Raw genomic sequence first — 26,222 nt, 5'->3', positions numbered from 1 at the left:
TCTTCCAGTCGATACAGTCTGCTGCTGCAGTATTGGGACCACAGCACAGCACCATCAGTGCATCTCACTTCACACACTACAGGCCCTCAACCGTGCCAGAAACCCCACATGTGCTGTTTGCCAGAGCACCTCTGTTCTTCTAGTCAGCACACTCTGCTGCTCCACTACTGGGACCTCAGACGCAGCTCCATCAGTGCACCTCAATTAATGGACTCCAAGCTCTCAGCCGTGCCAGGAACCCCACACAAGCTGTCTGCAGAAGCATCTCAGTTCTTCCAGTCATTACACTGTGCTGCTCCAATACTGGGATCATTTCTGGCGCAGCACCATCAGTGCACCTCAGTTCACACACTCCAAGCCCTCAGTCATGCCAGTGCCAGGAACCGCACACACGCTGTTTGCCAGAGCACCTCAGTTCTTCCTTTCAGTAAACTCTGCTGCTACAGTACTGGGACCTCAGGCGCAGCTCCATCAGTGCTCACTTCTCACAGGGCTGCTCCCCTCAGTCGTGCCAGTGCCAGGAACCCCCCACACACTGTCTGCCAGAGCACCTTGGTTCTTCCAGTTAGTACATTCTGCTGCTCCATTACTGAGACCTCAGGTGCAGCTCCATCAGTAAACTTTAGTTCACACATTCCAAGCCCCTAGCTGTACCTATGCTACAACCCCACACACACTGTCTGTTAGACCACCTCTGTGTCTGAGCTTAGCTGTAGACATGGCTATAAATCAGGCTGTTATCTTGGTCACATTTGGTCTGCCTGCCTGTGGTCCCTGGTTCTGAAAGCAGAGGGGGGGCGGGGGTTGTTTGTAATTGCTTATAGCCTAGCCGCCCAGGGCTCCTTACGTCATGGTCTGCAACAAAAGTTGCAGTGCTAGCTGCACACTACAAAATTGTTTTCATGCACTTTGAAAAAAACTATGACTACTTTGATATTTCTTGCTTTTTTTAGTCAGATGTGCCTGACTTTTCCTAAGTAGGCAATTGAGTGGCATTATAAATTAACCCACTACCCCTACTTTTGTCCCAACAAGCATACAGGAACGTTCCCCCATCCAGAGACCCCACCCCCAGATGTAGCCTGATGTCACCTAGGAAACCTTTGTATAGCATCCCTGCTCTTTCAGCCCTGCTACCCATATGCAGCTCAGCCAGAGCACCTCCTTCCAAGCAATCAGTGCCCGCTGCTGTTCCAGTGCCCGGACTCCTTGACCAGCTCTACCTGGGCTCCACAATCCTTAGAGACGGTGCTCACTTCTGCTCCATACTGGGATCCCACTCGCTGCTCCATCAGTGCACCTCAGTTCAGACTCAGTAAGGCCTCAGCTGTGCCAGTCTTAGAACTCCACACGCTGCCTGCCAGAGCACCTCAGTTCTTCCAGTCAATACACACTGCTCTTCCAGTACTGGGACCTTGGGCGCAACTCCATTAGTGCACCTCAGTTCACACACTCAAAGCCCCTCAGCCGTGCCCGAGCCAGATCCCCACACACGCTGTCTGCCGGAGCACCTCAGTTCTTAGAGTCACTACACACTGCTGTTCAGTACTGGGACCTTGGGAACAGCTCCATCAGTGCATCTCCGTTCACACACTTCAAGCCGCTCAGCCGTGCCCGTGCCAGAACCCCACAAATGCTGTCTGCCAGAGGACCTCAGTTCTTCCAGTCAGTACACTCTGCTGGTCCAGTAGTGGGACCTCCGGTGCAGCTCCATCAGTGCACCTCAATTCTACCCTGGCGAGGTCACTTAGTTTCCTATACTGGGACCCCATTCACATACAGTTCCATTACAGCAACTCAATTCTAATATTCAGTCCCACGACCAAGCCAATACTGGTCCCCAAAAGAGCAAAAAACTGCTCAGCCAATCCACCTCAAGTCTAAGATCCAAAGCTACTGTTGATGGGAACCACTGCAGATCTGCCAGAATCCATCAATTCTAACATCCAGTGCACACTTCTTCTTATTACTGAGGCTCACACACATGCCCTTCAGGACTCCTTGCTTCTGTGCTTCAGAGGCAATGCCACTCCTGTGCTGGGCCCCACTCGCAGCTTCACCAGTGCACCTCCAGGCTAACACTCCGCAACACTGGCACAACAATACCAGGTTCCACTCATAGCTCAATTAACATACCTCACTTATGACCTTGTGTGCCCTATACTATTCCAGTACTGTAGCCCACATACAACTGCACCTCAACCCTAACCTGCAGTGCCTCATTATTCCAATACCAGGAATTACACGGCGCTCCGTTTCTCATTTCTCACCTGCTGCCTTTCTGTTATTCCAGCACTGGGCCAGGACACAACTGTAAGGAAATGCCTCCTTGGCATGGTTGCCCCCTGACTTTTTGCCTTTGCTGATGCTATGTTTACAATTGAAAGTGTGCTGAGGCCTGCTAACCAGGCCCCAGCACCAGTGTTCTTTCCCTAACCTGTACTTTTGTATCCACAATTGGCAGACCCTGGCATCCAGATAAGTCCCTTGTAACTGGTACTTCTAGTACCAAGGGCCCTGATGCCAAGGAAGGTCTCTAAGGGCTGCAGCATGTCTTATGCCACCCTGGAGACCCCTCACTCAGCACAGACACACTGCTTGCCAGCTTGTGTGTGCTAGTGAGGACAAAACGAGTAAGTCGACATGGCACTCCCCTCAGGGTGCCATGCCAGCCTCTCACTGCCTATGCAGTATAGGTAAGACACCCCTCTAGCAGGCCTTACAGCCCTAAGGCAGGGTGCACTATACCATAGGTGAGGGTACCAGTGCATGAGCATGGTACCCCTACAGTGTCTAAACAAAACCTTAGACATTGTAAGTGCAGGGTAGCCATAAGAGTATATGGTCTGGGAGTCTGTCAAACACGAACTCCACAGCACCATAATGGCTACACTGAAAACTGGGAAGTTTGGTATCAAACTTCTCAGCACAATAAATGCACACTGATGCCAGTGTACATCTTATTGTAAAATACACCACAGAGGGCACCTTAGAGGTGCCCCCTGAAACTTAACCGACTATCTGTGTAGGCTGACTAGTTTTAGCAGCCTGCCACAAACCGAGACATGTTGCTGGCCCCATGGGGAGAGTGCCTTTGTCACTCTGAGGCCAGTAACAAAGCCTGCACTGGGTGGAGATGCTAACACCTCTCCCAGGCAGGAATTGTCACACCTGGCGGTGAGCCTCAAAGGCTCACCTCCTTTGTGCCAACCCAGCAGGACACTCCAGCTAGTGGAGTTGCCCGCCCCCTCCGGCCAGGCCCCACTTTTGGCGGCAAGGCCGGAGAAAATAATGAGAATAACAAGGAGGAGTCACTGGCCAGTCAGGACAGCCCCTAAGGTGTCCTGAGCTGAGGTGACTCTAACTTTTAGAAATCCTCCATCTTGCAGATGGAGGATTCCCCCAATAGGATTAGGGATGTGACCCCCTCCCCTTGGGAGGAGGCACAAAGAGGGTGTACCCACCCTCAGGGCTAGTGGCCATTGGCTACTAACCCCCCAGACCTAAACACGCCCTTAAATTTAGTATTTAAGGGCTACCCTGAACCCTAGAAAATTAGATTCCTGCAACTACAAGAAGAAGGACTGCCTAGCTGAAAACCCCTGCAGCGGAAGACCAGAAGACGACAACTGCCTTGGCTCCAGAAACTCACCGGCCTGTCTCCTGCCTTCCAAAGATCCTGCTCCAGCGACGCCTTCCAAAGGGACCAGCGACCTCGACATCCTCTGAGGACTGCCCCTGCTTCGAAAAGACAAGAAACTCCCGAGGACAGCGGACCTGCTCCAAAGAAAAGCTGCAACTTTGTTTCCAGCAGCTTTAAAGAACCTTGCAAGCTCCCCGCAAAAGGCGTGAGACTTGCAACACTGCACCCGGCGACCCCGACTCGGCTGGTGGCGATCCAACACCTCAGGAGGGACCCCAGGACTACTCTAAGACTGTGAGTACCAAAACCTGTCCCCCCTGAGCCCCCACAGCGCCGCCTGCAGAGGGAATCCCGAGGCTTCCCCTGACCGCGACTCTTTGAATCCAAAGTCCCGACGCCTGGGAGAGACCCTGCACCCGCAGCCCCCAGGACCTGAAGGACCGGACTTTCACTGGAGAAGTGACCCCCAGGAGTCCCTCTCCCTTGCCCAAGTGGAGGTTTCCCCGAGGAATCCTCCCCTTGCCTGCCTGCAGCGCTGAAGAGATCCCTAGATCTCCCATTGACTTCCAATACAAACCCGACGCTTGTTTCTACACTGCACCCGGCCGCCCCCGCGCCGCTGAGGGTGAAATTTCTGTGTGGACTTGTGTCCCCCCCGGTGCCCTACAAAACCCCCCTGGTCTGCCCTCCGAAGACGCGGGTACTTACCTGCAAGCAGACCGGAACCGGGGCACCCCCTTCTCTCCATTCTAGCCTACGTGTTTTGGGCACCACTTTGAACTCTGCACCTGACCGGCCCTGAGCTACTGGTGTGGTGACTTTGGGGTTGCTCTGAACCCCCAACGGTGGGCTACCTTGGACCAAGAACTGAACCCTGTAAGTGTCCTACTTACCTGGTAAAACTAACAAAAACTTACCTCCCCCAGGAACTGTGGAAATTGCACTAAGTGTCCACTTTTAAAACAGCTATTTGTCAATAACTTGAAAAGTATACATGCAATTTTGATGATTTGAAGTTCCTAAAGTACTTACCTGCAATACCTTTCGAATGAGATATTACATGTAGAATTTGAACCTGTGGTTCGTAAAATAAACTAAGAAAAGATATTTTTCTATATAAAAACCTATTGGCTGGATTTGTCTCTGAGTGTGTGTACCTCATTTATTGTCTTGTGTATGTACAACAAATGCTTAACACTACTCCTTGGATAAGCCTACTGCTCGACCACACTACCACAAAATAGAGCATTAGTATTATCTATTTTTACCACTATTTTACCTCTAAGGGGAACCCTTGGACTCTGTGCATGCCATTCCTTACTTTGAAATAGCACATACAGAGCCAACTTCCTACATTGGTGGATCAGCGGTGGGGTACAAGACTTTGCATTTGCTGGACTACTCAGCCAATACCTGATCACACGACAAATTCCAAAATTGTCATTAGAAATTGATTTTTGCAATTTGAAAAGTTTTCTAAATTCTTAAAAGACCTGCTAGGGCCTTGTGTTAGATCCTGTTTAGCATTTCTTTTAGAGTTTAAAAGTTTGTTAAAAGTTTGAATTAGATTCTAGAATCAGTTTTAGTTTCTTAAAAAGTATTCCAACTTTTAGAAGCATAATGTCTAGCACAGATGTGAATGTGGTGGAACTCGACACCACACCTTACCTCCATCTACAGATGAGAGAGCTAAGGTCACTCTGTAAACTAAAGAAAATAACAATGGGCCCCAAACCTACCAAAATACAGCTCCAGGAGCTTTTGGCAGAGTTTGAAAAGGCCAACCCCTCTGAGGGTGGCAACTCAGAGGAAGAGGATAGTGACTTGGAGGACAATTCCCCCCTACCAGTCCTATCTAGGGAGAACAGGGTCCCTCAAACCCTGACTCCAAAAATAATAGTCAGAGATGCTGGTTCCCTCACAGGAGAGACCAACACCTCTGAAATCACTGAGGATAACCCCAGTGAAGAGGACATCCAGTTAGCCAGGATGGCCAAAAGATTGGCTTTGGAAAGACAGATCCTAGCCATAGAGAGGGAAAGACAAGAGATGGGCCTAGGACCCATCAATGGTGGCAGCAACTTAAATAGGGTCAGAGATTCTCCTGACATGTTGAAAATCCCTAAAGGGATTGTAACTAAATATGAAGATGGTGATGACATCACCAAATGGTTCACAGCTTTTGAGAGGGCTTGTGTAACCAGAAAAGTGAACAGATCTCACTGGGGTGCTCTCCTTTGGGAAATGTTCACAGGAAAGTGTAGGGATAGACTCCTCACACTCTCTGGACAAGATGCAGAATCTTATGACCTCATGAAGGGTACCCTGATTGAGGGCTTTGGACTCTCCACTGAGGAGTACAGGATTAGGTTCAGGGGGGCTCAAAAATCCTCGAGCCAGACCTGGGTTGACTTTGTTGACTACTCAGTGAAAACACTAGATGGTTGGATTCAAGGCAGTGGTGTAAGTAATTATGATGGGCTGTACAATTTATTTGTGAAAGAACACCTGTTAAGTAATTGTTTCAATGATAAACTGCATCAGCATCTGGTAGACCTAGGACCAATTTCTCCCCAAGAATTGGGAAAGAAGGCGGACCATTGGGTCAAGACAAGGGTGTCCAAGACTTCAACAGGGGGTGACCAAAAGAAAGGGGTCACAAAGACTCCCCAGCAGAAGGGTGATGAGACAACCAAAACTAAAAATAGTAAAGAGTCTTCTACAGGCCCCCAAAAACCTGCACAGGAGGGTGGGCCCAGAGCCTCTTCACAAAACAATGGGTACAAGGGTAAAAACTTTGATCCCAAAAAGGCCTGGTGTCATAGCTGTAAACAGCATGGACACCAAACTGGAGACAAGGCCTGTCCCAAGAAAGGTTCCACTCCAAACTCCCATCCAGGTAACACTGGTATGGCTAGTCTCCAAGTGGGATCAACAGTGTGCCCAGAGCAAATCAGGGTCCACACTGAAGCTACTCTAGTTTCTGAGGGTGGGGTGGATTTAGCCACACTAGCTGTCTGGCCGCCTAACATGCAAAAATACAGACAGCAACTCTTAATTAATGGGACTAGAATAGAGGGCCTGAGGGATACAGGTGCCAGTGTCACCATGGTGACAGAGAAACTGGTTTCCCCTGGCCAATACCTGACTGGAAAAACTTACACAGTCACCAACGCTGACAATCAGAGAAAAGTACATCCCATGGCAATGGTTACTTTAGAATGGGGAGGGGTCAATGGCCTGAAACAGGTGGTGGTCTCCTCAAATATCCCAGTGGACTGTCTGCTTGGAAATGACCTGGAGTCCTCAGCATGGGCTGAGGTAGAGCTAAAAACCCATGCAGCAATGCTGGGTATCCCTGAACTGGTGTGTGTGAAAACAAGAGCACAGTGCAAGGCACAGGGTGAAAAAGTAGAGCTGGAGTCTGGAAAAATGGCCCAGCCTACCAAGAGAACAGGAAAGTCAGTTGGGAAACCAACTGCAACACAGCAAAAGAAAGGGAACCTCTCTTCTCAGGAAGAAGTTCTGCCCTCTGAGGGAACTGAGCCTTTGGAGCTTGAACCTTATCAGGTTGAGCTCTTAGGCCCAGGGGGACCCTCAAGGGAAGAGCTGTGTAAGGGACAAGAAACCTGTCCCTCTCTTGAAGGCCTTAGGCAGCAAGCTGCTGAAGAGTCCAAAGGCAAGAAAAATGGAACACATAGGGTCTATTGGGAAGATGGGCTCCTGTACACTGAGGCCAGAGACCCCAAACCTGGTGCCACTAGGAGAGTGGTAGTGCCTCAGCTGTTCAGAGAGTTCATCCTAACATTGGCCCATGACATTCCCCTTGCTGGACATTTGGGACAAACCAAGACGTGGGAGAGGTTAGTCAACCACTTCTACTGGCCCAATATGTCCAACATGGTTAAGGAGTTTTGCCTCTCCTGCCCCACCTGTCAAGCCAGTGGTAAGACAGGTGGGCATCCAAAGGCCCCCCTCATTCCACTTCCAGTGGTGGGGGTGCCCTTTGAAAGAGTGGGTGTGGACATAGTTGGCCCACTGGAACCTCCCACAGCCTCAGGAAATATGTATATCCTGGTAGTAGTGGATCATGCTACCAGGTATCCTGAAGCTATTCCCCTTAGGTCGACTACTGCCCCTGCAGTAGCCAAGGCCCTCATTGGTATCTTTACCAGAGTGGGTTTCCCTAAGGAGGTGGTGTCTGACAGAGGTACCAACTTCATGTCAGCATACCTAAAGCACATGTGGAATAAGTGTGGAGTGACTTATAAATTCACTACACCTTACCATCCACAAACTAATGGCTTAGTTGAGAGATTCAACAAGACATTAAAGGGCATGATCATGGGGCTCCCAGAAAAACTCAAAAGGAGATGGGATGTCCTCCTGCCATGTCTGCTTTTCGCTTACAGGGAGGTACCACAGAAGGGAGTAGGGTTCTCACCCTTTGAACTTCTGTTTGGTCATCCTGTAAGGGGACCACTTGCCCTTGTTAAAGAAGGCTGGGAGAGACCTCTCCATGAGCCTAAACAGGACATAGTGGACTATGTACTTGGCCTTCGCTCTAGAATGGCAGAGTACATGGAAAAGGCAACCAAAAACCTTGAGGCCAGCCAACAGCTCCAGAAGTTTTGGTATGACCAAAAGGCTGCACTGGTTGAGTTCCAACCAGGGCAGAAGGTCTGGGTTCTGGAGCCTGTGGCTCCCAGGGCACTCCAGGACAAATGGAGTGGCCCTTACCCAGTACTAGAGAGGAAGAGTCAGGTCACCTACTTGGTGGACCTGGGCACAAGCAGGAGCCCCAAAAGGGTGATCCATGTAAACCGCCTTAAGCTCTTCCACGACAGGGCTGATGTCAATCTGTTGCTGGTAACAGATGAGGATCAGGAGGCAGAGAGTGAACCTCTCCCTGATCTTCTGTCATCAGACCCAAAAGATGGTACAGTAGATGGAGTGATCTACTCAGACACCCTCTCTGGCCAACAGCAAGCTGATTGTAGGAGAGTCCTACAACAGTTTCCTGAACTCTTCTCCTTAACCCCTGGTCAGACACACCTGTGTACCCATGATGTGGACACAGGAGACAGCATGCCTGTCAAGAACAAAATCTTTAGACAATCTGACCATGTTAAAGAAAGCATCAAGGTGGAAGTCCACAAGATGCTGGAATTGGGAGTCATTGAGCGCTCTGACAGCCCCTGGGCTAGCCCAGTGGTCTTAGTCCCCAAACCTCACACCAAAGATGGAAAGAAAGAGATGAGGTTTTGTGTGGACTACAGAGGGCTCAATTCTGTCACCAAGACAGATGCTCATCCAATTCCAAGAGCTGATGAGCTCATTGATAAATTAGGTGCTGCCAAATTTCTAAGTACCTTTGACTTGACAGCAGGGTACTGGCAAATAAAAATGGCACCTGGAGCAAAAGAAAAGACAGCATTCTCCACACCTGATGGGCATTATCAGTTTACTGTTATGCCCTTTGGTTTAAAGAATGCCCCTGCCACCTTCCAAAGGTTGGTGAATCAAGTCCTTGCTGGCTTGGAGTCCTTTAGCACAGCTTATCTTGATGATATTGCTGTCTTTAGCTCCACCTGGCAGGATCACCTGGTCCACCTGAGGAAGGTTTTGAAGGCTCTGCAATCTGCAGGCCTCTCTATCAAAGCATCCAAATGCCAGATAGGGCAGGGAACTGTGGTTTACTTGGGACACCTTGTAGGTGGAGGCCAAGTTCAGCCACTCCAACCCAAGATCCAGACTATTCTGGACTGGGTAGCTCCAAAAACCCAGACTCAAGTCAGGGCATTCCTTGGCTTGACTGGGTACTACAGGAGGTTTGTGAAGGGATATGGATCCATTGTGACAGCCCTCACTGAGCTCACCTCCAAGAAAATGCCCAAGAAAGTGAACTGGACTGTGGACTGCCAACAGGCCTTTGACACCCTGAAACAGGCAATGTGCTCAGCACCAGTTCTCAAAGCTCCAGATTATTCTAAGCAGTTCATTGTGCAGACTGATGCCTCTGAACATGGGATAGGGGCAGTTTTGTCCCAAACAAATGATGATGGCCTTGACCAGCCTGTTGCTTTCATTAGCAGGAGGTTACTCCCCAGGGAGCAGCGTTGGAGTGCCATTGAGAGGGAGGCCTTTGCTGTGGTTTGGTCCCTGAAGAAGCTGAGACCATACCTCTTTGGGACTCACTTCCTAGTTCAAACTGACCACAGACCTCTCAAATGGCTGATGCAAATGAAAGGTGAAAATCCTAAACTGTTGAGGTGGTCCATCTCCCTACAGGGAATGGACTTTATAGTGGAACACAGACCTGGGACTGCCCATGCCAATGCAGATGGCCTTTCCAGGTTCTTCCACTTAGAAAATGAAGACTCTCTTGGGAAAGGTTAGTCTCATCCTCTTTCGTTTGGGGGGGGGTTGTGTAAGGAAATGCCTCCTTGGCATGGTTGCCCCCTGACTTTTTGCCTTTGCTGATGCTATGTTTACAATTGAAAGTGTGCTGAGGCCTGCTAACCAGGCCCCAGCACCAGTGTTCTTTCCCTAACCTGTACTTTTGTATCCACAATTGGCAGACCCTGGCATCCAGATAAGTCCCTTGTAACTGGTACTTCTAGTACCAAGGGCCCTGATGCCAAGGAAGGTCTCTAAGGGCTGCAGCATGTCTTATGCCACCCTGGAGACCCCTCACTCAGCACAGACACACTGCTTGCCAGCTTGTGTGTGCTAGTGAGGACAAAACGAGTAAGTCGACATGGCACTCCCCTCAGGGTGCCATGCCAGCCTCTCACTGCCTATGCAGTATAGGTAAGACACCCCTCTAGCAGGCCTTACAGCCCTAAGGCAGGGTGCACTATACCATAGGTGAGGGTACCAGTGCATGAGCATGGTACCCCTACAGTGTCTAAACAAAACCTTAGACATTGTAAGTGCAGGGTAGCCATAAGAGTATATGGTCTGGGAGTCTGTCAAACACGAACTCCACAGCACCATAATGGCTACACTGAAAACTGGGAAGTTTGGTATCAAACTTCTCAGCACAATAAATGCACACTGATGCCAGTGTACATCTTATTGTAAAATACACCACAGAGGGCACCTTAGAGGTGCCCCCTGAAACTTAACCGACTATCTGTGTAGGCTGACTAGTTTTAGCAGCCTGCCACAAACCGAGACATGTTGCTGGCCCCATGGGGAGAGTGCCTTTGTCACTCTGAGGCCAGTAACAAAGCCTGCACTGGGTGGAGATGCTAACACCTCTCCCAGGCAGGAATTGTCACACCTGGCGGTGAGCCTCAAAGGCTCACCTCCTTTGTGCCAACCCAGCAGGACACTCCAGCTAGTGGAGTTGCCCGCCCCCTCCGGCCAGGCCCCACTTTTGGCGGCAAGGCCGGAGAAAATAATGAGAATAACAAGGAGGAGTCACTGGCCAGTCAGGACAGCCCCTAAGGTGTCCTGAGCTGAGGTGACTCTAACTTTTAGAAATCCTCCATCTTGCAGATGGAGGATTCCCCCAATAGGATTAGGGATGTGACCCCCTCCCCTTGGGAGGAGGCACAAAGAGGGTGTACCCACCCTCAGGGCTAGTGGCCATTGGCTACTAACCCCCCAGACCTAAACACGCCCTTAAATTTAGTATTTAAGGGCTACCCTGAACCCTAGAAAATTAGATTCCTGCAACTACAAGAAGAAGGACTGCCTAGCTGAAAACCCCTGCAGCGGAAGACCAGAAGACGACAACTGCCTTGGCTCCAGAAACTCACCGGCCTGTCTCCTGCCTTCCAAAGATCCTGCTCCAGCGACGCCTTCCAAAGGGACCAGCGACCTCGACATCCTCTGAGGACTGCCCCTGCTTCGAAAAGACAAGAAACTCCCGAGGACAGCGGACCTGCTCCAAAGAAAAGCTGCAACTTTGTTTCCAGCAGCTTTAAAGAACCTTGCAAGCTCCCCGCAAAAGGCGTGAGACTTGCAACACTGCACCCGGCGACCCCGACTCGGCTGGTGGCGATCCAACACCTCAGGAGGGACCCCAGGACTACTCTAAGACTGTGAGTACCAAAACCTGTCCCCCCTGAGCCCCCACAGCGCCGCCTGCAGAGGGAATCCCGAGGCTTCCCCTGACCGCGACTCTTTGAATCCAAAGTCCCGACGCCTGGGAGAGACCCTGCACCCGCAGCCCCCAGGACCTGAAGGACCGGACTTTCACTGGAGAAGTGACCCCCAGGAGTCCCTCTCCCTTGCCCAAGTGGAGGTTTCCCCGAGGAATCCTCCCCTTGCCTGCCTGCAGCGCTGAAGAGATCCCTAGATCTCCCATTGACTTCCAATACAAACCCGACGCTTGTTTCTACACTGCACCCGGCCGCCCCCGCGCCGCTGAGGGTGAAATTTCTGTGTGGACTTGTGTCCCCCCCGGTGCCCTACAAAACCCCCCTGGTCTGCCCTCCGAAGACGCGGGTACTTACCTGCAAGCAGACCGGAACCGGGGCACCCCCTTCTCTCCATTCTAGCCTACGTGTTTTGGGCACCACTTTGAACTCTGCACCTGACCGGCCCTGAGCTACTGGTGTGGTGACTTTGGGGTTGCTCTGAACCCCCAACGGTGGGCTACCTTGGACCAAGAACTGAACCCTGTAAGTGTCCTACTTACCTGGTAAAACTAACAAAAACTTACCTCCCCCAGGAACTGTGGAAATTGCACTAAGTGTCCACTTTTAAAACAGCTATTTGTCAATAACTTGAAAAGTATACATGCAATTTTGATGATTTGAAGTTCCTAAAGTACTTACCTGCAATACCTTTCGAATGAGATATTACATGTAGAATTTGAACCTGTGGTTCGTAAAATAAACTAAGAAAAGATATTTTTCTATATAAAAACCTATTGGCTGGATTTGTCTCTGAGTGTGTGTACCTCATTTATTGTCTTGTGTATGTACAACAAATGCTTAACACTACTCCTTGGATAAGCCTACTGCTCGACCACACTACCACAAAATAGAGCATTAGTATTATCTATTTTTACCACTATTTTACCTCTAAGGGGAACCCTTGGACTCTGTGCATGCCATTCCTTACTTTGAAATAGCACATACAGAGCCAACTTCCTACAACAACTCTGTCTATACCCCCAATCCTGATCCGCTCCAATATATCTGTATTGGGGTTGACATACAACTCTAATACAACTCCTGCTGTTCTGCAGTGCCCCCTGCTTTTCCGCATTCTTACCGGAGGGTCTGTTTTACGTATCTCACTCCTTTCATTCCTTTACTTTTTCTTCCTTCCTCACTTTTCTCTTTCCAGGTCGTAAAATCCAGCCATTAACAGTTTTGCTCTTTCTTTCGACTGTTTATTTCTACTCCTCTCCCTTTTTTTCAATTTCCATCTTCCACTTGCTACCTCCTCTTTCAAACTTACAAAGACTTAGTTATTTCTTTCCTTGTTTAGTTCCTTTCTTTTTTTTCTTCAACAGATGTTCATTCTTTCACTAGTTTTTTCTATTCCCTTTTATTTTGTCTTTATCTCTTTTACTTGCTCTTTCCTTTGACTCCGTATGTGTCCTTTCACTTGTTTCTTTTTTCCTTCCTTTCTCTGGTGTTTTTCTTATCTTTATGTCAATCACGTTTTAGTATAAATCTCTCTTTTTCCCATCTATATGTGGACGCTACAAGTTACTTGTTGGGACCCAAATTGTCAAAGTAGTTTTCCCATTGTCTGTCTCTTGGAAATGTGTCAGTACATACATGTCCTGGTTCTTTCATCTTTTTTTTTTTTCTTTAATGTCCCTTTTCTCTTTCTTTTCACACTTCTTTCATTATTTTTTCCTCTTTATCTTTCGTTCTCTGGCTTCCTTACGTTTTTTCTTTTGCCTCAAATGTTTGCTCTATTTTTCTCTTAGTTGTGCTCACGTTCATTCCCTTCTTTCTTTCTTTGCGACTCCCTCTCTTTCTTCCTTTTGTCTGTTGTATTCCTTTTGTTTCTCTTTTTCTGCCCCACGCACTTTCTCTCCTGAGGCCTAGTTATCATTGGAGCAACAGGTACAGCGGCCCCAGGACCTGAGACCTACAGACCTCACTACACTCTAATTACTGCTCTGTTTTCCTACCAAAATTCCAGTCAACCATTTTCCTTTCTTCCTCCAGGGCCCATGACTTTTATTACTAAGTCACTTGTCCTGTCCATCTTTCTTCCTGGCTCCCTCTTTCCTTTCGTCCTCCAGTCCGTCCCAAATTATATTTTTGTTATGGTGTTTTGAGCATTACACTTTTATGCCAAAAGCTGATTTCCGATAAAGGTTTTTATGATAATTGTATATGTTTTAAGATAGACGAAGAATGTAAATGGAAGTGCTTTAGTTAAATGCTGGGTCACCGGAATTATATAGCAAGAAAATACAAAATTATGAGGCAGGGTTCACCAATTTATGTGGCAAGAAAAGTCCAGTTATGAATTTAGAATGGCAGTAGCTCGAACTCAGGAAAATGCGAGACCTATTGCATTGCCAATGCTTATTATAGCTTTGGTGCCATTAGAGGATGATATTCTAAATGGGTTTCGGTTCAGGATATCGTCCCAACATATTTAGGATGACTTGCCCCCTTGCAATTAGAATAACTTGGTGTAGCCTCCTAGGGGCCACTTTGAGACTCTTAGCTAATGACAAGGTGAGGAAAGTAGACTCTGCTGCAATATTCTGTGGCCCTGAAGTTGCTCCTACGTCTTCACCAGGAAAAAGCAGCCATGCAGAATGACCTAGTTTTGTTCAGATGGGCCAGTTGGTTTATTGTGTAATTTACCATGTCGAGTAACGCACATCAACTTTCAGTGGAAGGAACCCTCCACAGTAAAAGCTGTAGATTTCGTGTTTTTTCTTTAGTGTTAGTTGCATGAAACGCATACCTCTTGGAGAGTTTAGAGGCAACCAGAAACTGGGACATTTGATGTCAGTCAAAGAAGTACCAACTTACCGCACAATGTAGTAAAAAAGTATTGTACTCCTTTTGATATGCTCTTATTTCAGTATCTTCAAGCCATGGTTTAGTGTTGCTCTTTATCTCTACCAACACGTCAGTACTGTGAAAATTGTCAGACCTCAGATAATACTCAGTTTTATTGGAGCAGCCAACGCTGGCCATACAGCCACTTGTCAGCCTCTATCCCACACAGAGCGCATAATAGAAACCCTCTGCATATGGAACAGAAATTTAGAGGTGGAGGTGGAGGTTTAAGGTGAAATATACCAAGAATACAACCTTACAGATCCTCCTACCCAATAATAAACCAGCACTTTCACAAAATATAATCGGAAATCAATTCAGTGGAATAATGATAAAAACACAAAGAATAATGGTGGACGTGAAAGTACACTATTAAAAAATAAAAATAATAATAATGTTAGGATTGTAAAAGTAAATGACAATAACAAATAACAATTAGCAACCAATTAACTTTAAACATGAAAATAAAAACTCACTTTTTCAGGATAGTTCATCACATTCAGGATGATAATATCCATAAAGAGTTCAATGATACTAGAACTCACAATGATAAATCTTCCAACCAGTTTGGAAGCCTGACTCTTCTACCAACTACAGCCTCCTTCGTTGTCCGAAAACCTTAATCAGTATGCTTCATTTAACACCCCATCTCCTGTTCTTGGTAAATTATTTCCTACACTGCTTTCTAGTCTCATTAGATCTTTCATTCCACTGCCCGAACACACCACCACCTCTCTTGGATAAACGGTGAGTCCATCTTGTGAAACTCAATCCACACATAATTCACCACCTCCCATTTTGGTTTGCTCACTTGTCCCTTGCATCACTCAGTCAGAGATTCTGCATGTATTCTCTTTAAATACCCCTGGTTCAATTTAACTGGCAAATCTTCTCTTGGCTCGACTGCACTGAGTTATACGTAACTCTGTTTACTCTCTGTGATTCATAAAACCTGTTTTCACCTTTAGATACATTGTCTGTCCTCTTCACACTTACCCGCTGTTCCTCATATAATTCTACCTTCCTTGTACCTTTCAAGAATTCAATACATTTTAGGTACCCAACATGGATCTTCTTAATGTTGCTCCACACGTCCCTGGAGAGCACAGCTGTACTTAGGTCTTTACTAACTACTCTGGATTACACTTTGACCTTGGACTCTTCCCTCTTAGGATTTCAAAAGCCGTGAGTTCTGTGGCATTATTGGTAGTTGTTTGAAATGACCATAACGTTTTCCTAACTTGTAACTCCTAATTAGTGTTTGCAGCCACTGCTAGCCGGATGGCATCTTTCACAACTCGGCTGAGTCTTACAACCTTTCTGTTTTCCCACTGGGATTGTACAATGATGTAGTCCATTGTTTAACCACAACTCTATCCAGATACATCTTGAGATAGGAAATGAACTGACACAGGGTAAAAGTGTAGGTACACCCTCACTCAGAAAAAAAATCAACCCACAAAATTCAAAACATCGGTTCCCGCTTTATCTACTAAATGTACCACTGGCCATGTAGGAAAAATCAGTCAACACTGCAATGTACTTATGGTCATAAATGAAAATGGGGAAAGCTTGCGTAATCACGCTGAATTACCTAAGCATATGCCTAAGTCCATGAAAATACGCAAGAGGTGTAATTCTGAGTTTAGCGCCATTTCAATGCGCTAAAATGTCCTTTTGCGTCTAAAATGAAAATCAAGGATGCATTTTGCGTTAAGAAAATAGTGCTAACTGCAGCAGAACATACATAGCAAGCAGAAGCTTGCTAAATGTGCTCTCGAGTTGGGATTCCCCCCAACTTACTCCTGGTATTTAGCGCAAAATGCAACCTTCCCACTAATTTGGATGCGCAGGTGCATTTTGCAGTAAGGAATATCTGTAACTGCTGCTGAACAAGAGCAGGAATATTTGTGTAATCAGTAATTCTATGTCAAAGAGCAACATGGGATTACCGAAATTCCTCCGATTACTCCAGCATAATTGAAATTCCATCGAGACCTAGTTATAATGTCAGTAGCGACACTATGCCAGTTATCCCAGCACTTATATTCACACATTGGGGGCAGTTACGCATTTTTTTTTTTTTTAGGTTTTTTGTTATTTCTTTTCAGAAACCATGCATGTTACATCTAGGACCAGCCCTTAATTGTAATATTCATCAGTAAATGCCTTTCACCCCTTGTTTAGTTTTAACAACTCCTAAGTAACCTTTCTGGAATTGTAAAATACATTTATCCTGTGGAACTTTAAGGGGGTCCATTTTCTCACCCCCTTATCAAAATCTTGCCATTCACTGCTAGTTCAGACTGCTCAGAACCGAATTAATTCAACCTCCAATGCTTTTATTTTAGGCCAGTCCTGTAATCCATCACCCTCTGGAAAACCAATTCACACACTCATTTCTCCTCTTTAATAGCCAGCAACCAGCTATCACCACGAGACAATCATTCCAAGAGGCTTTCCTACTTTCTTCTATTTATGTTGCCAACCTCAATAAGAAATATGCTGCCACGTACTTTTTTCTCTAGACAGAGCTTTGTACACATAATGTTGCAAGCACATATGCATACCTATCAGCTGTGGTTAAAAGTTAAGTCAGTGGTTTGTGGTTGGATTGAATGGTAAATTATTTACCCCAAATGATTGCCCTGACACCTTCCCTGTGCCTGACGGACGTTAAGACTTCTTGTTCAATGACCAATAACTTTTTTCTTGTCTGGTAAAGAGAGCAATATACAAAAGCTATGACGACAACCTTATTTTGATTACCACGTTGCATCAAAACGGCTTCTGGCCCATTATCACTTGAATTTGAAGTAACAATACTAGCCAATTGTGGATCAAACTCTTGCAGTCCATGGCCCCCCATAGTCGCCTGTTTGATGAGAGCACTCTGGTGTTTCTGTGACCATTTGAACTTCAACTTATTTTTCAATATCTGCCCCAGGTGAAACATTTTGTTGGTAAATTGAGATGGATATTTTGCATACAATTTTGGCTAACCCAATGAATGAACTAACACTACTTTAAGGTGCTGGCACAATTTTAAGTGCACCCAAAAGACTGGATGTTTGTTTTTACTCTTCACAGATTATTTAATGTCCCCAAATAAATAACACTTCTTTTAAAAAATGTAGTTGGAGCATACTCAGCTGCCAATCCATGCCTTGCTATAATTCCTAACACCTTTTCCTACACCCTATCATGCGTGGTCATTCCTTTCCATATTAAGAATATCATTCTGGAAAAATGTAATATCTTTTCTCCTCCTTAACAATTGGACACTGTGGATGCCAACCCAAATGGCATTCACTTAAATAGGAGATGCATTTCTGGAGCAACTAAGCCAGTGTGCATCTGCCTTTGTTTCTCTAAAGGAATCTGTTGGTATGCCAATGCCAGTTGCACTGTGGAAAACCAACTTGCCCTCTTTACAGTGGCCATCATTCCCCAATTTTCATTAGAGGAAATATATCCACCATGATAGTATTAAGTTTGCAGAAATTCACACAACGTTATTTACCTATTGGCCCATGGTGCAGTTACCAACTCACTGCAACTAGTTTCTCCAGCTCCTTAGTCACTTCTTCCCATAGTAAAATTGAACTTTCAGGCAAGCATTATTGTTTAGTGTAATTCTGTACTCAGAACAATTGAATTGACCAATGTTGCCATTAAACTTCATGAAAAATGTCTTAAACATGCTACTGCATATAGTCCCTACCTTATCGAATATAATGACCTGTACAATATTATTAGGATCTAAAACTATATACAGGTTCCGCTTGTTGAAACAACAGATACTCTCTTACCAGAAAACTAATTGCCTACTGTTCTCTGTTTTTGAACCTGAACTCTAGGTTCCTATGTTAATGGTTTAATGGGTACCACTGTACCCTTTCTAGTTAATGTCTCACTCAGAGTATTTAGCACTCATTTTCCTTACCTCCTTGTCCACTGTGGTGTATGATGAAGCAGAATCTGCCACTACTTGAAAGCCCACAACCCCAGTTATCGTAAAGCAAATGGGTTGTTTTTCCAAACTCTCCTATTGTCCTTTAACGTAAAAAAATTACTTTCATGATCATCTTCTTCATCACTATAATTTGGCTTCACTTCTGCACCTTTACCCTTGTTCTTAGGCTCCTTCTTTTTCAATGCTGGACAAAAATGACCTATGTAACAGCGCAGTTCTCACACTTTAGTTTAGCTGCTGGACACAATTACTTGAGACCACGTGGCTGTTACTGTCCTACGTATAACATCTTGGACCCTTACCACTGCTACTCTTTTCATGCCAACCAACACTGTCTCTTTCAGTATGTGCTCTTTTCCTTGTTTCTTAACATTTACTTTCTATACCATTTCACTATCCAACTCACTGACCTCTTACATAATCAGCACATCTCCCCAACTTTTCTGCCTTGCGAAAAGTAGCCACAAAATGTTTGTCTTTATAAATCTATAGTCTTTTTTTCCTATGGCTTGATTGTATGCATCCATTAGCACTTGATCCCTTTTGAACTTCTGTAATGTACCAAATTTACAATTAGTTCCTATTTTTTTTATTTTTTTTTAAAGCGGACACTTTGCCTTTAAAAGGATCATTCATTGCCCATTCCCTGTGAAAAAAGCGAGTTAATCCTATGCACAGTTTTATTGCAAGGTAGTTGTCCACGTCTGTAACAGCACTGTTAAACACATTCTTATCTTTGGGTTTACTGTTTTTCCGAGCCTGCCTGTTGGTCTCAAACATTATGGGCCTAACAGGGCAAAATTATGTTCCTTCTTTACTAGAATCAAGTGGTTTTCCTCATCTTTATTTTTTCCACTCTGACTATCTCATGGGTAGTTCTCCAGGTTTTTCTTAGAATCCGGAGGGAGAGTTAAATATAAAGCTTTGTGCCTCTCTATAATAACAAATGTGGAATAGTTCTGAGCCCACGCTTCACCAGACAAGTCTGGACTAGTCCACAATGAAAAAAAACAATAAGAGCAGCAGAAACTTTAGTTTCAAATCCACCTTCGTTCCCATTGCGGGTAAATGCAATAATCCACTTTATAACCCTATTTACACTAGCCTCCCAAAATGTCCAGTTGGACACAGTTCACCTCTTGCCTCTTGATACCGATGATAAGTTGACCACTAGTACAAAATGGCTTTCACCTCTGGTATCGTCCTTTGCCTTTAATCACGTTGCCCAGAGTGTGTATCATGTCCTCACTGACTGCTGTTCACTTGGTGGCTGGTGCGCTCCAAGCTCTTTGGTTATTCGCACTCTGATACAGTGGCACGTGATGGCTCAAGCATGACAGTCAACATATGTAATATGTATTCTACTGCAAGCAATTCCTTTACCAGGAACTCGTTCTTAACTTAATTTTAGCTGGTTACTGTAAATACTCGCACTCCATTAGTTCAGATACCCTAGTTTCTTTCTTAATTCAACTTTGTAGTTGCACATTGGAATCGTACTTAGTGCCCAGATCACAAAGCAACTTTTCACTAAGCTGTAGTGTTACTTTTTTCTCTCGAGCAACAAGTAGTACTAACATTTTATTGAAGCAACCTGGCCTGCACATGCATGCACCGACCAAGCTTTAACTCTCCCGCATTTCACACAGGCTTCACTTTAGAATCCTACTGCATTTTTCCAGAATATATAAAATCCTGACAACACACACTGATCATGGACAGGAGCTAGCAAAAAACAAGTGGGATCGGGTACTATCGGAGCCGCTCCAGGCACAAGCATGGTACCAGGAACCAGGCTATGCAAATGATTTATGAAGTGTCACGTAATCCGCCATTCCTCTATACTCAGTTTAATTATGTACATCAAGCATATTTGTCACTTCACCGACTAGCACTCATGTTCCCCCAAACACCACAGAGTTGCCCTAGGTGTGGCACCGCAGAAGCTACCTTTTTTCATATGACATGGGAATGTCCACCAATTCAGCGCACATGGAATGATATAATAAATTTGTTGCCCGAATGGACTGATACCCCAAAGTCCCCCAACCCAGAGCTATGTCTTCTGGGTATAGGGGTAAGATCTAAAAGGCGGAAGCAGACACAAAGATGCATAGCACTAGCACTAGTGATGTACAGGCGCCTGATAGCTATGCACTGGAAAGCACCCAGCGCGCCTAGCATACACCAATGGCAAACAATGTTATTACGCTGGGCAAAGGCAGAAGAACATACACTGCAAGCACTTCAGGACACGGGGATCCAGGTCAAGGGTGCAGAGACCTGGAGTTCCTTTGTGACTCTTTTAGAAAGCAAAGATGACAAATTACCCCCCTGAATAGACGTCATGAATAGGTAACAACTAACAATCATAGTACATACTTGGAACGACGGCACAATTAGCACACTAATAAATGCAGGGTGGAAGCCACACAGAACACAAGAACTGTAACTGCAGGAATCACAGGAAACACCCTGGTAGACACGCCGTGACACAAACGCATCTTGCAATATATTAGAACACATGGTTTGAAGGACCTAAATGCACCTCATATTGTTGCCGGCCCAGGTGTAGAGGCCCCAGGCCACAGACACGCTCGCCTCGTTGACATTGCCCCTGGTGCCTGCACGATCGCTGGACAACCCCCCCCCCCCCCCCCCCCCATATGTGACCGGGCCAGAAATCATTCTAAGAACACATATCATCCAGGCGTGGAGGATGACGAAGAGTCTCTCACCCCCCCTTCCCCCCCCCCATCCTCTCCTTTTGCGAATACACCCATCTTGACCTTTTTTGACCTCAACCTCTCTTTGCTTCCTTCTCATCTTTAACCTGTTGTATTCTCTTTGTTTTTTTGTTTTTGTTTTCTCTTTTCAAATATGTTACGAGTCATAATGTGTCCAAACCCTTGCCTACATGACAAATACATGGAAATAACTGAGCAATTAGGCAAACTTGTACACAACTGTAACTTCCTTTTTTGGTAATGTTGGTATAATAACAATAAACATATTAAAAAAATAAATCCTACTGCATTTTGAACAAGAATGTTGAGCTGGAAGCTTCAGAACACAACCATACACATGGGTATTAGATTTGATATTGTTTTTTTTTTTTTATCCAATTAAGCAATCGAATGCCACTCCTAAATGAATTATACTTCCAAATTGAGGGATTGTGTTCTAACGGTTGTCCAAGCTTGGTGGTTAAACCTGGTTTAATAACATGCTCGTCAACAAGATTGAATAAGAATCCCGGACTAGTTTGTTTATCTTAATTTAATGAAGTGGTCCGTTACACTGCCTCCGGGTGTAAGACTCCTACATTTTACAGGACAAGGAGGTGTTTGGAATCCTCCTGTGCCCCCCTCCAACTCCTGCGCTGTCCTAAACTACTTTTGGAGCTCTATTTTATATGCGACCTTTCTCTTTTATGATTTATTTCAGTGTGCGTTAATGGTAAATGACCCATAAATCTAGTCATTGGGAGGCATCTGATATGTTACCGAGTCAGGATAGAGGTAGCAGGAATAAGGCCTGCTTTATCAACAGCGGGGGGAAAAAAGCCAAAAGGGAAAAGCTCAAGTTAATCTGTTCACCACAGAATGAATGCTCTTGCTTCTGGCAGGTGCCCAGAACAATAATTTACTGTCTTTGGTGAGCAAGCATTTTGATCCTTCCTTCTCTGTGAACTTAAAATGCTCACTGACACCCTCACAGAGGATTCACTTCATCTGGACCGTTCTAGACTTGGGGCTTGCAAGGGCCTTCATTCTCTAGAAAGAGTATCTACCATCAGTTAGACCATGGACCTTTCTTAGGCAACAGTTTCGGGTTGGTCACATATGTCAAACTCCACACTCATTCTCTGAAACTCAAACTTGTGCAACACTAGGATCAGTTGCCTGCCTGAAAGCCAGTCCCAGACCAACCTAGATACACATTCCTTATTGTCAACTTCGAGGTTGTGAGTCCATACTCACATTCTAATTGTGGGGGGCTTACTTGAGGATATCTCCCAATCAGTACCTTGTGGAGAGACTGGATTTACCCTTTCACATAAATGTACTATACTCATAGTTAGTTGTACTGACCCTCAACGCCTTCCCTCTGTTCGTGTGATTTTGAGTTGTGATGACCCACCCAGGAAATACCCCCCACCTCGTCCAAATGCTAGAATAACAATGCCTGTGCAACTACTAGCTGTCCTTGTAGCTGTGGAATGGGCCATCTTTATGGTATGTTCATGCTGCTTTCTCTGTTTGCTGGGGTTGATGAGAAGACTGACTCAGATGGTAGATCTTACCCTGGTTCTGGTGAGATTGATAGGTAAGGCCACCTGCAATGTTAAGCTCATCTCTTAGAAAATGCCATTCTATGATGTCATAACCTCAACTGAGCACATGATTGAACTTAAGGCTGTATGTTTGTCTGCGCCATCTACCATATTCCAGGAGCACATAACCATTCTGAGGGCTCATTCCTCTTTTACTCCCAAGGTTTTGACCTAGTTCTTTTTAAATGCGATCTTCCTTTCTTTATGCTTTTCAAATCAGACACACGTTTGTGACCTATGAGATGGTGTGTATCATCGATGGCTTCCACGTGTCAATTTGTTATTGATATAGAAGTAGGGTTCTGCATTCTACTGGTGAACTCTTTGTGAATTTTGGAGGCAGAGCCATTGCCAGATAGGTCCCTTGCTGAATTTCCTACTGCTGTGTCTGACCTTGTGTGCATAATAAATGCCCTTTAAGAATGCAGACTCCTTAAGCTTATTCACAGAATCTGGGTGGAAGTTTGCTTTCACAAGGTGCACTTACAACTTTGGAAATTGACAGTGTTGTAGGGACCTGGTGAGAAATCTGTATGTATAAATGCTACACAGTAAAATGCTCTTGGACATTTAGGACTATTCTAAATTTCCTGGAGTGCACCTCGAATTTTTTATGAATTGTGAAATGTGCTTCAAATGTAAGACTAACAGAAACGTTTGAACCTTTTCTCCTTGGTTTGTGTGAAACCAGTGGCAAGCTCTGAAGCAGCTACGTAAGGCAAGAAACTTTTTAAAGACAACCTACCTACCCATTACATTGTTTAGCTGCCATCAAACACCTAATCGTTCTTGCGAATAGCATCTGTCCAGAATCAAGTGAGGAGAAACAAGAAGCCATTCTATAGCAATTAAACGCTTTGCTTACTAGAATGAAGCAGTACCATGGCACAATGCTTGGTTTCTTGCAATCAAACGCATTCAGTTATTATGACTTTTTAAGCGGCTGCATGTATGTGGTCTTGTTATTTCTCAGTTAATGCCTAAAGTTGTATGTATTTTATGTGTATGAGGAAAAAAATATCATTTACTATGTGATTTGTTGGTTTCAGGGCAGCCGAAGAAGCTTTTGTGAGCGAAGTTGAAGAAACCACTCCAGGGACGGAGTGGGAACGAGTAGCACGGCTCTGTGACTTTAACCCCAAATCTAGTAAGCAGTCCAAGGATGTATCCCGAATGCGCTCAGTTCTCATCTCGCTCAAGCAGGCACCCCTCGTCCACTGAAGTACATGCACAACAAATCACTAAACCTGCAATATTTTAAACTTACTATGAGAAGCCATGTTGTCTGTAAAGGAATTATGTTCAAATGTTCCGTTTGTTTGGAGGGTGGACCAAAGCTCATGATGAACGTGGAGTAGATCATTGTTCATGATTGGATGTTCTTTCCTGGCATACTCCTTACTGCACATGTATTGGGCAGAGGGAGGGAGCATTCCACAGATTTGTATCCTCACTTTGTGTGCTTCTGTGCATTATGTGATGTCATTGGTTTTGATTTGTGCAACAATGTATTGATGATATTAAAGAACTACTAAACAGTTTTCCTTGGCTTTTTTTCATTCCGAAGGCTTGAAATGGAATGCACTTTGTTCAAGTGGCACATTGTCATATACATTTTAAAAAGCTTTCATAAACAAATAGTTGTGACTTTCTAGCTAATGGCACATTGTGTTATGAGCCTGTTAAGTATGGGTGGCCTCAGAAATTCCAGGTGCAAAGTGCTGCTGGCTAAGAAAACAGGGCAGGCTGAAGGTCTTCAACGTGACATGGGTCACTCTGCTATTATGAAGAAGCGGGTGTAAAAAATGTGTGTTGAGATTCTGCAAGTTGTTTTTGTTTTTTTACCATTGTATCATAGCACGGTCCAGTTCTGGTACTTGTATTCCAGTCCATGTGGCGATCTTGGAGCCAAGGCAGTCACACAGAACTATCCCCAGGTGAGTTGTGCGAACCACCGCATAGTTGCTTCCTTCGGGCTCAGGTGAGTCATGCCCATGTTATCAGTTTTATACAAGTCTTACTACTGGCCACTTGCAGCAGTGTCCTTGAAGAATGTAGCATTAATTGTATCAGGAGGTAAGATTATCTATAATTGGCCACCTGGAAAGTGGCATTGATATAAGGACATTGGATGGTGACTGACTTGCCAGCCTTCACTACCCGAAGACTTTGCATTATGCAGTGCTCTGAAATGAGCAAAAAATGAAATACATTGTTACAGATCTAGACGAATGCTAGTGTTGTGACTGTGGCATGTCATATTCAATGTCTTCAAGCATTTCATATATTCTATCTCTCCCTCCCCTAGACTTGTCGACTGAGTGAAGTTTCCGGAGCTGAATGAGAGTCGGGGCCTATGTGGGAATTGTGGCAAAGGAGGAAACTGTTTTATCTTCCCTCGGCTCTCCAACATTCCCAGCCTAAACCTGTATTAGCATGAAACTCTTCTACCTCGGCCTCCATGCCCTGGAGAAGGAGTGGTTGGGCAGTTTGGCGGGGCAGTATAAGGCAAGGGCTGTGACCTTGATAAGGGTGTTATAGTTTCTCCTTTGACCCGCAGCTACTGATATGATTGAATGTCGGGTAAAACTAACATCACAGGACAGCGTGATATTCAGTGACTGTACGTCTGAATGTTAAGAGCGCTCAGAGTTCGAGAGCCGCACGGGTTCCTTATACAGGTGGTGTCAACTTGATTCCCAGGAAGCAGCCTATTTTCATTTAACACATTCTGCCCTCGTAGGCAAAGTATTCTAATCCCTGTGAAGAACGCCGTCCATTCAGGCCTGTACTGCTGAAGCAGATGTTTAATGCCTATAAGAGATGTCGCAGCAGATCATAAAGCTCTAGTTTTATACGGCGTAAATTACTCAAGTTTCTTGACTTTGCACAATGCTCTATGGCCTGCTCATCACCTTTACCCATCACATGCTACAGAATTTAGACTATTGCAGGATAAATCAGTCTGTTTCCAGTAATTGGTTAATTTACAGAAAATTCTTACCCGTAATGGTCACAAAAACATTCCAGAAAAGTTGTTGGAAAAGTCGAGCTCAATGCTCCAGGGTCCTGACAGCAGGAGCCGGAAAAAGAACTGAGGTAACTGCCTCACTCTAGGCATGATGGGATACTGGAGGTCTGTCTGTTCTTAAAGACACAGTCCAGTTTTTCTTCATTTATAATGGCAACCTATGGGCTACACTGCAATGCACTCCTTCATCCTTATTCTGCATTATAAAAAGGTTTGTGAAGGATTTTGTCTGC

The 26,222-nt window shown here is 45.3% G+C and overlaps 1 protein-coding gene across 2 annotated transcripts in view; it reads left to right on the top strand.

Moving 5' to 3' along the window:
- The window catches only part of CLTA (clathrin light chain A), a 116,424-nt gene extending 91,925 nt beyond the window's left edge, over window positions 1-24,499 (top strand). Inside the window, exon 7 of one of the 2 annotated variants that reach the window (XM_069237665.1) lies at window positions 24,008-24,499. In XM_069237665.1, the coding sequence (XP_069093766.1) occupies window positions 24,008-24,179 (172 nt within the window). In that variant the 3' untranslated portion in view covers window positions 24,180-24,499. The remainder of the gene's footprint in view (window positions 1-24,007) is intronic. The other variant, XM_069237672.1, reaches the window with a different exon arrangement.
- Window positions 24,500-26,222: the final 1,723 nt, after the last annotated feature.

This window comes from Pleurodeles waltl, chromosome 1_2 (genome assembly GCF_031143425.1).
Source record: "Pleurodeles waltl isolate 20211129_DDA chromosome 1_2, aPleWal1.hap1.20221129, whole genome shotgun sequence".
In the NCBI taxonomy this organism is placed as follows: Eukaryota; Metazoa; Chordata; class Amphibia; order Caudata; family Salamandridae; genus Pleurodeles; species Pleurodeles waltl.
Note: the sequence above shows the minus strand (reverse complement) of the source record. Positions and strands in the feature narration are given on the sequence as shown.